The sequence below is a fragment of the Sceloporus occidentalis genome, unplaced genomic scaffold (assembly GCF_023333645.1).
Source record: "Sceloporus occidentalis isolate IW3139 unplaced genomic scaffold, rSceOcc1.0.p SCAF_3, whole genome shotgun sequence".
Taxonomy (NCBI): domain Eukaryota; kingdom Metazoa; phylum Chordata; class Lepidosauria; order Squamata; family Phrynosomatidae; genus Sceloporus; species Sceloporus occidentalis.
Genome location: NW_028316983.1, coordinates 86,012,325 through 86,026,515, shown reverse-complemented (window position 1 = coordinate 86,026,515; position 14,191 = coordinate 86,012,325). Strand labels below are relative to the sequence as shown.

Here is a 14,191-nt window from a genome sequence, read left to right as displayed (position 1 = left end):
TTCGCCGTCGGCTTCACCTCGTACCACTACAACGTGCTCCCTTTCGGTTTGGCCACGGCACCGAGAGTCTTCACGAAGTGCATGGCACCGGTGGTGGCATACCTTCATCAGAAAGGCTTCATGGTCTTCCCACATCTGGACGACTGGCTGTTTGCCGCCGAATCCCGACACGAACTGCAGGAGGCAGTCTCTTTCGCCTTGCACCTCTTGGACTCCCTTGGTCTGGTCATCAACCGGGAAAAGTCTCACTTCACACCGACCAGGCAGGTCAAGTTCATCGGGGCCATCCTCGACTCCAAAAGATGCTCTGCCTTTCTCCCTCCAGACCGTTTCCAAGCCTTGACGGCGTCGCTCAGGCCTTGCATCTCCCACAGAAGGGTGAGGGCCAGAGATGTCCAAGACGGGCAAAAAGGGGTGTGTTCATGACGTCATGAAGGTAGAGCCTTCAGACGGCCCTTACCTGAATGCCGCCATGAACATGCCACCCGCACGCCCCAAGCGGGAAGAAGCGGCATTAAAAAGGTGCTGCTTTTCCCCGCTTCTTTTCTGTATGCTGCGCAGCTGCGCAGCTCCGTCTGTAAGCTGCTGCACTGGTACGCCAGAATTGTTACGCTGCTAATTTAAGTTGCCCATTTAAAAGCTCCGTGTCTGCTGCGTCACATAATGAGTTGGGGTCCTGGAACATGCACAGTTTGCAATCAGGCTTTAATTGCAGCGTCAGCTGCCATGCAGGTGTGGAAGCTGCAGCACAGCTGCAGTGCATTTTAAGACTCGTAACCCTAACCCTAACCCTAACCCTAACCCTAGAGCAACATGTACGCATGCGCTGCTAGAATCGGGGAAAGTTTGGAATTTAAAGTGAACCCCTACACACATTCCTGTGCCATTTTCACCTAACAATAAAAACCCCTAAAACTTTAAATATTTACATATGTACAAGGGAGGTGATGGGGGACAGCAGGGGGACAGCGGTGGCAGCAGCGACAGCTGTGGCTGTGCATTGCAGATTCAGCAAGAGCGCGGGGACCAAAGGAGAGGAGGCATCCATGATGCTGGTGACATTGGCAACGTGCAAGCGGACAAGGATGCCAACACCAGCTGATCACCAGCTGGCAGGAGACCACTATTGTTCTTGGGCAGGGCGAGGAAAAAAGTTTTAAAGGGGCTTGGGCGCTTTAAATGTGCACATAAGCTTTCTGCCGCCGCTGCTGAGCGCCGCAGCTGCGCAGCTGCGCATCCGCCAGCCGGCAAAAGAAAAAAAAGCCCCGTTTTTGGCCGCCCGTGAGGAAGCTGCCTCTCTCTTTGCAGCGTCCTCTGAGGCGGCAGTTTGGAAACTGCGGGTCAGAAACGGCCCCAGGTGAGGCGTCTTCACTGCCCCCCATGTGGAAGCCCCATCACCTGAGCCACGCCCCCGGGGCGGGCGGTCTGGAGGCTCCGTATTCAGCAGAATACACCTCCAAGACATCTTCCCCTGCCCATCTGTATCCCGCCATAGATTTCCCCACTGGGCCTATCCTATCCTGTAGGTGAAATATTTTCCTTAAACTGTTTGCTCTTCTCTATGTCTTCCAGTCCTGTTTTATATCTTCCCTTGCATTTTTATCCCTTTCTTTTCCCATATTGTTAATACACCCACACAGGACTTTAAAAAAAGATCAATCATCATGTTTTTTTTTTCCTATTTAGGTCTTTCCAATTTGGGCTTTAGGGAACCCACTTATTGAAGAGCAATGCCCTAATGTACAGGTGGACCACCTGTGTTTTGTAAATAGCTCTCCTGGGGTCTCATGTACAACTTGCTGATGCCCCAGTCTCCCTTACTGGACAAGTCACATTCAGAGACTGCCCTGCTTTCTGTTTCCATATTAAAAAGTTTGGCCAAGAAGATAATTTATCTGTCCAATGTTCATGAAGTTTTTGTTTTCCAAAACAGAAGACTATCTGGATATTCCTGGCTTACGATGCTTTCTTGCCTCCAAGCTCAAAGAGCAGAGTACACCAAATAAAGTGTCTCTTCATTGATGTACAGTGTATGGTGGGGCACTGCTGGCAACTAACACAACTCATGAAATTTTGGGTTGTCTTTGTTTTCCCCACCCCCATTTTATGCCACCCATGTCTGAGAAAAAGTTCTGAAGAACTTTAAAACTTTGATACTTTTATGCTGTGGAATTTTAGTTAGTCCTAATGAAAGTATTAAAGTATTGCCCATTGATGGATTTTAACTTAAGTTTAACAGTTCTCTTAATTGTGAGAAGCCAATTCTTTGGAGCAACAACAACAACAAAAAAAAGAGCGGGGGGAGGAATAGCAGAAAAAAAAGTTATTGCTATGGTCTGGTTCATCTTAGGTTGGTGGGACAAAAGGAAAAATTAGGAATTTATTTAATATTACTCTTTGCTCAATGCTTTCTTTTTTTTTCTTTTCGTAGTGTGAGTGGCATATGGCATCCAACCTTTATCCATTACTAAAAGTGGCCCCCAAAGATGTCCATCTCTGTCCCAATAGCAACTTTGTGATAGACATGATAATCATTCATTGTACATTTTCTACAGATCTTCTTAAAGATTTTATTTTGTTCTTGTTGTCCTTCAAGCTCACTCCAGCTTATAGTGACACTATCCTTGGGTTTTCTTGGCATGTTTTGTCAGATATGGTTGTTGATTGTCTTCCTCCAAGACTGAGAGAGCATGGCATCCTAAAGTCACACAGTGGGCTTCCACTGCTGAGTGGTGATTCAAAGCCTACCATTTCAAAATTCTAGTCCAATGCTGAAATCATTACACTACACAATAATTGTGAAAGCAGTAGTCACAATTTCAGTCACACACAGATTGATGGTGTGTTCTGAAGACCTTGATGCTAATCTACCAAGCTTCTGCAGTTCCTAAGTTCCAATCAACTGACTTCATAGAACTTTTAAGGTAAACTCAGAGGGATTTTTGCCAGTTCCTTCCTCTGAAATAGAACCTACAACACCTGGTATTCATTGGCAGTCACTCATCCATGTACTAAATAAGGCTGACCTTGCTTAGCTCCCAAGATCAGATGTGATCTGGTACCTTTAGGGTATATAGGTCCTATTGATAAAATGTAAGCATAACAAAAGCTCTCTTTCCAAGGAAATGATCAGCCAGTGTACACCAACCAAAACCAAAAAAAATCTGACTTAATGAATGAATGGATCAGATATTTTAGCTGTGCAAGCAGAAAAAGACCCACTTCATCCTTACATCCTGCTGCGGGAGACTTTGAAGATCTCTGTACATTATTCAGATATTCTTCTGAGCCTAGCTTGACATCATAAATTCAATCCACAGCCTGAATATCAATGTTGGAGTAGAATTCCAGAATGATTTAAATCTTAACCAGAGCTGGGTTACTCAAGATCAGGCCTATGTCAAATCATATGAGACTGATCTACAGCAGGAAACGTCTAAAACACACATATACTAAGCACATTAAAAAGGTAAAACAGACAAAAGCAGTTTATCTGCAGGGGGTGATATGGAGCCTTATGAAATCTGAATAGGTGAACCAGAATTTCAGAAGTATGTAGGCATTAAGTTGTACTAAAACTGCTGCTGGAGATCAAAATATGGTTTCAACTCATCTCTCTTGAACAATAACTTGCTTTTACTTGCTGAACAAGATTTTTCTGAGTACAGCACAAGTAAATAGAAGTCTTTACTAATAGAACAGAAGGGACAGAAAGGAATAGATGCAGCTATATTAAACTTACAGAGGCTTAAGGTTGGCAAATACAAGTGCATTTGAAATAAAAAGCCCCCCTACCCATGGTTCTAGAGAACCAGAGCAATTTTTCCAGATTTATCTTTTCAAGATCTTCCTTGATCTGGGTAAAAAAAAAAAGTAGTAAAATATGTAGTCCTGGTACTTGGAGGGCCAGAGCAGATGGGTGCAAAGAATGGCCTGAGTCTGCTCTGGCCACAAGAGGGTCGGGACACTACTAACCACAGGACCAGCTCCCAAAGTGGGCTGCAGACACAGGGCCCAACCTGTGCAGGTAGCTGTCCAGCCTCCTTTTTGAAGACATACAGAGAAAGAGGACCCACCCTCCCCCCCTAGCTAATTGGTTCAATTGCTAAACCACTCTTTCCATCAAGTTCCTTCTAATGTTAAATCAAAATCTCCTCTCATGTAACTTCACACCATTAGACCTGGTCCTAACTGGCAGCAGAGAACAAGCCTGTCCTCTACTTTTTCTGACAGCCCTTGAGCCATTTAAAGATTGCAGCCCTCAAACTTCTCTTCACCAAGCTAAACATGACCAGCATCTTCAACCTCTCCTCATTTGTTTCATTCTCCACACCTCTTACCATCCTTGTTGCCATCCTCTGAACCTGCTTGTCTGTAGCCTTCTTAAAATGAGGCACCCAGAACATACTGTGTTCACTGTATAATACTACCATGAAGCTTATTATGCAGCAATAATGTTATTGTTATTATTATAAGTAGTAGTGTTAATATTATTAGTATGTATTTATATCCTGCCTTTTTCCCAATTCAGGATTCAAGCTTGCTTACAAAAGATTAAAAAATAGTTAAAAATTCACAAAATATAATAGTTAAGGAGTGGTTGAACTATCAAAAAAATTAAAACCAATTAACAACATCAACCATAAAGACACAACAACACAATAAAAAGAAAATACAGCAAATTTTACAAGGCCCATCCTGCCTAAACAATCAGTGCTCAAAGGCCTGACAAAACAGAAAGTCTTCACATGTTTATGGAAAGAAAATAAGGAGGATGCCAGTCTTAACTCTTTGGGAAGGGAGTTCCAGAGCCTGGGGGCAGCCACTGAGAAGGCCCTCTCATGTGTTCCCAATATAAGTAAAGAGTTCAAATGGCAGAAGGAAAGAACAAGATTAACTTGAATATACTATTGAATAGGAGAGTGTCAACCAAGCACTCACCATTGTGAGACTGAAAGACAAAATGTCTGTAACAACCCAGTTCTAGGTTTTGCTTCAGTGGTCAAATATTAGACTGCCTTAGGGGTAGCTTGCCCCCTTGTTTCAATTTGTTAGTGTTTAAGATGTCTCAAAACTCTGCTGGCTTTGTTGCAACAAACTGACACAGCTTTCTGGAAAGAGGCAGATTGCAGGATTGAGCATAGTTGGACAACCCTTATTACGCTTAGTCTGAATGTGATACCACTTCAGCTATGGCAATGCATTCCTCTGGTGGGGATGTGACAAGCAAAGACAGAGATAGGACTAGGCTGCTCTTATGTTTCAGGAAAAACTTCAGAGTCAGCTGGCGTACAGCTGAATATACTGCTAATGTAGCTTTGATGCTATGAATACCTTGCTATTATCACCAATTATCAGGACTGTTTTTAAAATGCATACATGCCTCCCAGCAACTGTCCACATGATTAGCAAAAAATAATTCCACCCCTGCTCTCCAACTGAATAATGTGTCTGTAATTTTATTCTGAAAGCTATGCAGGACACTAAGCAAAATTTCACTGTAGTGTGATCCTGTGCATTGATTCAGTTGTTGGATTTTAAGTTTATGTTAGGATAATTTATTTAGAGCACAATAAGATTTTAGGGCTGTAATTCTACATCTGTTTGCCTGGAAGGAAGTCCCATTGAACTCTATGGGATTTTCCTCTGAGTAAACAGGTATAGAATTGAACTGTAAAAAAATTCCTTTTTTCAGATATGAATTTCTAACATTCTTTATAGCGTAACCAATTAGGATGTGCTGTAAATCAAATTGCTACAAGAAGAAATATAATTTTGCTCCAGCAATTCATTTTGTTTTATACTTTTTTGGATAAAGTTTTTAAAAGAATGAAATTTTTTTATGCATGCTCCCATGTGGGGAAAAATTAATATTTAAACTATTTATAATTATAATGTAGAGACCTCAAATATTATAAGAATCCAAATTCATGATACTTTTCTGGTTATTTTCTAAGTAGACATATGCTTCTTGCAAGACTGCCTTTCATAAATTAACTACATAGTATTTTTATTTTTCTAAAACAATCTGAAAATCTATGTCCAACCAATTATTCACCAAAGATATCAAGTGCTTTGTTTCAAATCACCCATAAAAACACTGATGAAAACCAATTAGACTAGTAAAAGTCATCAAAAACTTCAAAGAGAGGATGTGAATGAGGGTAGTGCTCTGGTACTATGAATCTTAAAACTGAATGTAAAAATGACTCACAATGCAAAAGCAGGATTGTTGAAGGATTAAAGTCATGCAGCAATAGAATGGAGGGCTCCTGGCCTATCTGATCACAAGCAATCTTACCAATACATATTTACACCAAAAATATTGAAATCTCATTGCTTTTGACTTCAAATATAGAACTTCTCCTTCCCAAGATTGTTCCCAGGCAATGAAACCATCAGTACAATATCCAGTCGCAGAGAAGCAAATGTTTGCCTGCTCTGTGTCTCAGGCAAGTACTTGAAACAGCAACTCCCTCATAGACTGCAAGGGGCACCATGGTTCAAGTTCAAATCCATTGGTGCGCTTTGCTGAGGCCTCACCTCTGGGTCCTGTAATGACAGGTCGATGATGCTGTGTGAATGCCGTTCCAAGGGAGGAGGTCTGCGAAGGCGAGGGACTGCTGAAACCAGACTTCTCTGACTTCTTTAATGTAGTTGGCGATGGCATTCCTGGCAAGAATGATTGATAAGTGCAATTTAATAATGCTAGGTCATGGAAAAACAGCCTATGCATTGTGAAAGTGGGTGCAAAAGCAGATAGATAAACTTAAAGGACAAATTAAATTGCATAGAACAGCAAGCTTGAAAGCTCACTTTTATTTATGATTTTCTTTGGGGGCAAAGGGTTGGCCATCACTGGTGTAAAAAAAATCTATTACAATGCAGCCAACTTTTAAAATTTCTGAGAAGGACTCACTGAAATGTTATTAGTTATCAATCTTATTAAGCTCTGTATTTTACATTCTAATGGCCTACAACAGATGCATTATTTTCTTTTAAAAAAGAAGGATATTTAAAAATTTGTTCTTGAACCTCCCACTTTCTGTAGTTTATATCTAACAGAACGAACAGAGTTCTGAAATCCCAGAGGGTGGACTAGAAGAAATCTTTCCTGAGATTTCTGCATCTGTCAAATGTCTCTGAATGAGAATGAGGAACAGCACACAAAAATGCAGATGGAGGTGGCTGGAAAGTTCTGGGGATATGCAAAAAGTTGAACAAATTGTTTTTGGGAACTAGGTGGGTGGACTGAATAAATGTCTTGAAGTGTTCCAGATGTTTCTGCAGTAATAAATGTTTCCCTGAATTGGGTTTTATATCAATGTATATCCCTCCTTTTAATTCTTTGCTCTTACTTGTTATTTTTTTAAAATAATATTAACAGAGATTTCAGTTGAGGACTAGAGAGTAAGGAGTCTCTGTTAGGTCCTAGAATCTTTTGTAAACTGAAGGAAGCCTTCTTTTGTTAAATTGAACAATATGGGTCTAGCCCATGGTGTATTTTTTTAAAAATTCATAGTTTAGACAATGGCACAAATCTGGATATCTCCATACACATTATAAGGTTCAATGAAGTTTAGGATAGAAATGAGCAGGCTGGGACAGAGACAAAGTCACCATTGCCAAGACAAAGCCAGTGGACCACTGACTTCATGTGTTAAGGGAAACTATCAGTACTGACTAGACAAGCCTTCTTTTCTGAGTCAGGCTATTTAAAAAGCTACCTGAACCCAACAAAGTTTCTGAATAGAAATACTGTCTAAAATTTTGCACTATACCAATGTAATTCTTTTTTTAAAAATTTTTTGGAAATAAGTATCCTAAGTATACTTAGGATTTCATTTTAGATGTGGTCATATGAATGAAATAAAATTCAATGTCTTCAGTTTGAAATCAGATGACATGGATAGCCATGAGATTGCAACAGATGGATTATATTGTAAATGGTGATTATCTGGTGTGGAATAATGGCTTCAATCTTATGTATATGTACCACAGTGTGACTTGCCTATGAGAAAATATGCATAGTCTTGCTCAAGGGAGGGAGGAAGGGGAGATATAAGAACTGGCCTGCTTTGTTGTGATTGGGTGTTTGCCCGGCCACTGAAATCTGACTCTACCTTTTGATGCTGTATTGCAGCACACAGACCTTTGAATTTTTTGCTCTTTTTCTGGTCCAGGTTCTCATTTTGAGCATGTACAGGTAGAGACAGATTATATAGATGTATGTATATTAGTTTTATTAAGTCTTAATATAAAGAAAACAATTAAAGAGATACTCAAAATGTCAGCGCTGAGCTGATGGAGGATGGATAAGGTATTATTTAACAAATTGCTCTAGCACTGTTCTATATGTATAATTTATGTCTGGTTTTTTGTGTAAAGAGGTCTCAGATTCAGCACTTCTCCACAATATGAGTCTTCTAATTGTAGCTTGTTTTAGAGGGCTCTTGTATGAAATAATGAGAAAATATATGTAAATAACTACAGAAACAAGCACAAATATTGATCATTAATTTGTTACTTGTACTATTGAATTCTAAGAAGTTTAAACATGACATTTCCTGAATTTTGCCACAGAGTGTTGTTATCAAAATAATTTGAAGGATCTCATATATATATATATATATATATATATATATATATATACACACACACACGTGTGTGTATTAATGGCCAAATAAAAATTTAGAGCCCCAACACATTTAAGGAGCTTCGGAGTAGATAGACATAGGTTTTCACTGTTAATGGATAATTTGTTGGAGACAGATAAACTTTACAAGAATTGTATTTAAATTTTATTTACATTTATTTATTTACATCCTAAATGACAGAGCTTTAAAATTGTATGTGTGTATTTGTGTGTGTGTGTGTGTGTGTGTGTGTATATATATATATACACATGCACACATACAAATTTGCAACTGTCACTTGTGCAGTAACTAAAAAGAAGTGTATGAATCCATTAGATCAAAATCCACTTCATTCTAAAGAATTTGAAGATTGAGTTCCCTTAAATATGTTTGTGGGATTTTAACTAAATTAGAACTGCACATTTCTAGAAGTATATTTAGGGTCAAGCAACAGTATTAGGAGTATTCTGTCCTCTTATTAAACTTGAGCTAAAATGGTGGGGACTTAATTCTTCTAGACAGCAGTGCTATTAGCAGTAACAACAGTAATAAGAAATATATTTTGTCCTTTAAGAGGGAAAAGATATGGTGGACAGATTAGACCAGGGGTAGGCAACCTTTTTGAGCCGGGGGCCGGGTTGCTGTCCCTCAGACAACTGGGGGGCTGAAGCCAAAAAATAAATAATTAAATATATATATTTTTTAAATTTAAATAAATAAATAAACCGGGACAAATGTAGGACAACATTTTCAAATGGTGGACACTTTTTTTAAAAAAGTGGAGGACACACAAAAAAATTGCTGATTTTTAAAAAAATGTTAATATAAATGCATGTTTCTGAGGTGTCTATAGACAATTGCCCCCCTTGCCCCTGCGCGCAAGAGGCCAAAGGCCCCGGCGGCAATTGGTGGCAGTACCAGTCTGGGGCCGGTCCCAAGGCCTCGCCGGGCCGCATCCAGCCCGCGGGCCGCAGGTTGCCTACCCCTGGATTAGACAGTGCAAAGCAAATAGCATCATTCACATTTTATGGTGCATTAGCATGGTGCTCTAAGCAACAAAACTGAAACATTCTCTGAATGGGTTAATAAAAAGAGGAATACAACCCGCATGCAAGAATGAAAAATTCTAAGCAGCAGCCAAAATAAAATATATGTAGTTTTTCTAAAATCATTAGCTGGATGATATTGTCTTTAATACTACAAAGCCAGTCAGTATTGCTAGGTATTTTTAGAAGAACTACCACACAGTTTTAAAACTGAAATTCTTATTTAGTACCACATGTTTTGTTAATGTTCTTGATACATCCTACATATTTCTCAGCATATTCTCGTTCATTATTCATATTGGCAATTTGTAACTGCACCTGATTTGCTATCCCTAAACTACATCAAATCATGCAACCATTGATGTCGAGGACAAATAATGCAGCGGCAACTACTGGACACAGAAGTCACAAAAAAGGATTAGCATTTTGAGTATTTGGCTGACAATCAGGCTATTTGAAAATCTAGCACTTTCAAAATGCTGCCACAGCACAAGCGCAATTACCCAAGCTGGTAGGATGCTTGGAAAATCAAATCTAAATAACTAATAAACCATGCTGCATGGCTGTCCATGAAGCACGGTATTAAGCTAACCCCTTAGGGACCCTAGTCCTGATGTAGGGAGATACTTTGTCTCCTTTTCCTGGTTAACAGAAGCAACTCTGTGATCCAAACAGAGTTTGGATTTCTAAGAGACATCTAAAATCTGAATGGGATGGGGAAAAAAGCCCAAGGCAACCATTGCTGAATTTTAAGGACTGTCAAATATTCTAAATACTGCTTCCATTCCACTCCCCTATATATTGGGGGGAGAGGGGAGGGTTACTTTGAACATGTTCAGAACAAACCATATAGACCTGCTATGTTGCTTTTGCCCTTCAACAGATGCAGACCTTGGGGTGGCTTCTGTAGATTTAGAATCTTAAGTATTCCTTCTTTCTACTCATACTGTTCTCTCTCACTCATCATAGAGAGCAGAAGCAAATTAATAATCCTTAGGCTCAGTGTTTATTAACATAAATGATTTAAGGACATAAAACTATTTTGTCTTCCCGCTTTAAATGTTTGGGCTTCACAGGATTAATGTTCAAGAGCATATACTCTCATAATCCCTTTACAGGCCCAATCAGAGTAACTGAAGGCCAGAGATTAGAAATATTTTAGTGATAGGTATTATTGTTCTATAGGCTATTCTCAACTAATAATATAGAATACCGTGTGTATATACCCTAATCAAAGAGGTGTATCTTAGACTTGTGCCATTCCCTCAGCTATTCACTGTTGGTCTGCAGCAACTCCCCAGAAAGAAAAGAACCACTATATCAAATGGGGACAAATATGATGCCCTTGGTACACTGGGGAAAAAATTGCAGGCCCTCTACATACTGCTTGAGAAGCATTGCCTTTGTCTTACAATTCTTTTTTTAAAGGTCTGCTAATGGAGTGTTGTGATATGTATAAGCTACATTATGGCTTTAAAAATATTCACAGGAAGGTAATTCAGTGAAACAGAATACATTTGGAAGAACCACAATGAGACTCCCATGCATTTTCATCTAGTTCCAGAGCATATGCAGGTCCACATGTGAACAAAGGATGCCTTTGTAAAGTAAACTCTATAGTCTATGGTTGTAGTACTAGGGTGGAGAGCATGCAGTTCTCCCAAATGATGCTGGAAAACGTCCCATCAGCCCTAGCTGGCACAGCCAATGGGGAGGAATTCTTGGAGCTACAGTCTAATAACATCTGGAGGTCTGCATTATTCCCACCACAGCTGCAGTACTTTAAAAAACAATACATACAAATAGTATAACATTTTAAGCCACTTTGACAAGAAAAGAAAAGGGGAGGGGGACTCCAGATGTTCATCTACCTAGAATTAGGGATGCAAAGAATACTTGCAAATGTTATTGCCTTTGACCAGAAAAGGTGCCTTGATACATCAAGACATCCCACTGAACTGATGGCCTGCCATCATGATATTTCTTTATGCTTTTTGGTGCGTGTGTGTGTGAAGATATCATATACACAAATTTTTGTTATTTTCTTTTTAAAAATCTGTACAGACAAGATTTGGGAGATAAATCCCATAATGAAAAGAAAATGCACAAAAACTCTCAAATGTTTATCCAACACAGACGAAAAGACAAAAAACTTTTTTTTTTGTTCTTGCATAAAAGAATGAAATAAGCGAATATTTATATCCTTTGTTCAGTGGAGCAGAAATGCTGGATGTCAAAACTGGGTTCAGGAAAGGAAGAGGTACTAGGGATCATGCACTGGATAATAGAGAGCATAAAAGAATGTCAGAAAAAAACCAGCCTGTGCATTATAAATTAAGCAAAGCCTTTGATTGTGTAGATCAGGAAAAACTATGGATTGCTCTTAAGGAAATGGGTGTTTCACAACATTTGATTGTCTTGATCAATCAGCTCAGGACAAGAGGTTACCATCAGGACAGAATACTGAGAAATGCAATGGTATCCAGTTAGCAAGGGGATCAGACAAGATTTTTTGTGGATTTGTGGGCTATGTGGCCATGTTCTAGAAAATTTTCTTCCTGATGTTTCGCCAGCATCTGTGGCTGGCATCTTCAGAGAATGCTTTGCCTGGAAAAAGTTGGGTGTATATATACTGTGTGAGCCTGGGAATGCAGGAGTGATTTGCATGTGTATGTTCAGTGCTGATGGCCGGCCTCAGGCTGGGAGGCTAATGCAAAAGAGGATTAATGTCTGCTAATTGGTGATCAATTATCTGCTGGGAAAGCCCCTGACTCTGAATGGTTTCCCATTTGCATTTTCTGAGTCCTTATTTTGCTATTCCTCAGGACTGGTAGCCAAATTTTGTTCACTTTAAGGTTTCTTCTTTCCAGTTGAAATTATCCAGATGTTTGTGGATTACAATGGCTTCCCTGTGCGTCCTGACATGGCAGTGATTGGCATGGTCCAGAATTTCAGTGTTTTCAAACAGTATTTTATGCCCAGGATGGTTTGTGGCATGTTCTGCTACTGCTGATTTTTCTGGCTGGCCCAGTCTGCAGTTTCCTTTGTGTTCCTTGATTCTTGTTTGCACGCTGCATTTGGTGGTCCCTATGTAGACTTGTCCGCAGCTGCATGGTATGTGGTAAACTCCTGCGGCTGTGAGCGGGTCTCTCTGGTCCTTGGCTGAGCGAAGCATTTACTGGATTTTCTTTGTCGGTTTGTAAACCATTTGCAGGTTATGCTTCCTCACCACTTTGCCTATTCTGTCTGTGACTCCTCTGATGTATGGTAAAAATACCTTCCCTTTTGGTGGCTGCTTGTCTTCACTTCTCTGGGTTTTCCTGGGCCTGACAGCCCTTCTGATGTCTGAGCTGGAAAAACTATTAGCCTGTAGAGCTCGGTCCAAGTGCTTCAGTTCATCTTCCAATAAGTGGGGTTTGCAGATGTGTTTTGCTTGGTCTACCAGTGCTTTGATTGTGCTTCTTTTTTGTCCTGGGTGATGGTTGGAGTTCTTGTGCAGGTATCAGTCTGTATATGTGGGTTTTCTGTATACTGTGTGACCCAAACGTTGGTTCGGTTTGCGGATGACTAGGACATCCAAGAATGGCAGTGTTCCTTCCTTTTCTTTTTCCATAGTGAATTGGATGTTGGGGTGGATGTTGTTCAGATGGTTCAGGAACACAGCCAGATCTTTTTCTTCATGGCTCCAAACGGTGAAAGTGTCATCCATGTATCGGAACCAAGTTGTGGGTTTTTTTGGTGCTGTTTCCAGGGCTTGCTTTTCAAAGTGTTCCATGTAAACGTTTGCTATCACAGGGCTTAGAGGGCTTCCCATCGCTACCCCATCTCTCTGTTCGTAGAATCCATTGTCCCACTGGATCAGGCAAGGCTGCATTTTATCATCCTGTCTATTTAACTTGCATGTTGAATGTACCATTCTTAAAACAGTATTAGTCTGGGGAAGGAAGTGTGAACACTGGGAGGAAGGAACATCAACAATTTGATATGCAGATGACACCATACTACAAGCACAAAATAGTGAAGACTTAGAAAGATTACTGAAAAAAGTGAAGATTAGGACATGGAAGGGCAGCTATGAAGGGACTCGATAAAATTCTGAAGTGTAAAGATATATAATTGAATATTAAAGTTGGGATTGTCCATGGTATCATATTTCCAGTTTCTATGTATGGTTGTGAAAGCTTGACAGTGAAGAAAATTGAAATGTACAAAATCAACTCATTTGAATTGTGGTGCTGGAGAAGAGTTCTATGGTTGCCATGGACTGCTAAAAAGACAAGTAAATTGGTCCCCTAGAGCAAATCAAGTCTAAACTCTCTCTCATAAGTGAACATGATTAAACTGATACTATTATACTTTGGACATACCATGAGAATACATAACTGACTAGAAAAGACAACAATGATTGGTAAGGTAGAAGCCAGTAGGATAAGAGGAAAACTACATTCCAAATTGAGAGACTCAATCAAGGAAATCACAGCACTGCATCTGCAAGAGCTCTATTTGCAG

The 14,191-nt window shown here is 39.9% G+C and overlaps 1 protein-coding gene across 8 annotated transcripts in view; it reads right to left on the bottom strand.

The window, feature by feature from the left end:
* The window catches only part of NFIA (nuclear factor I A), a 573,426-nt gene that overhangs the window by 74,241 nt on the left and 484,994 nt on the right, over positions 1-14,191 (bottom strand). For 6 of the 8 annotated variants that reach the window (XM_089515284.1, XM_089515285.1, XM_089515283.1 and 3 more), the window contains one exon: positions 6,544-6,672. The exons of the other annotated variants lie outside the window; for them this stretch is intronic. In XM_089515284.1, coding sequence (XP_089371410.1) covers positions 6,544-6,672 — 129 coding nt within the window. The remainder of the gene's footprint in view (positions 1-6,543; positions 6,673-14,191) is intronic. 8 annotated transcript variants of the gene reach the window in all.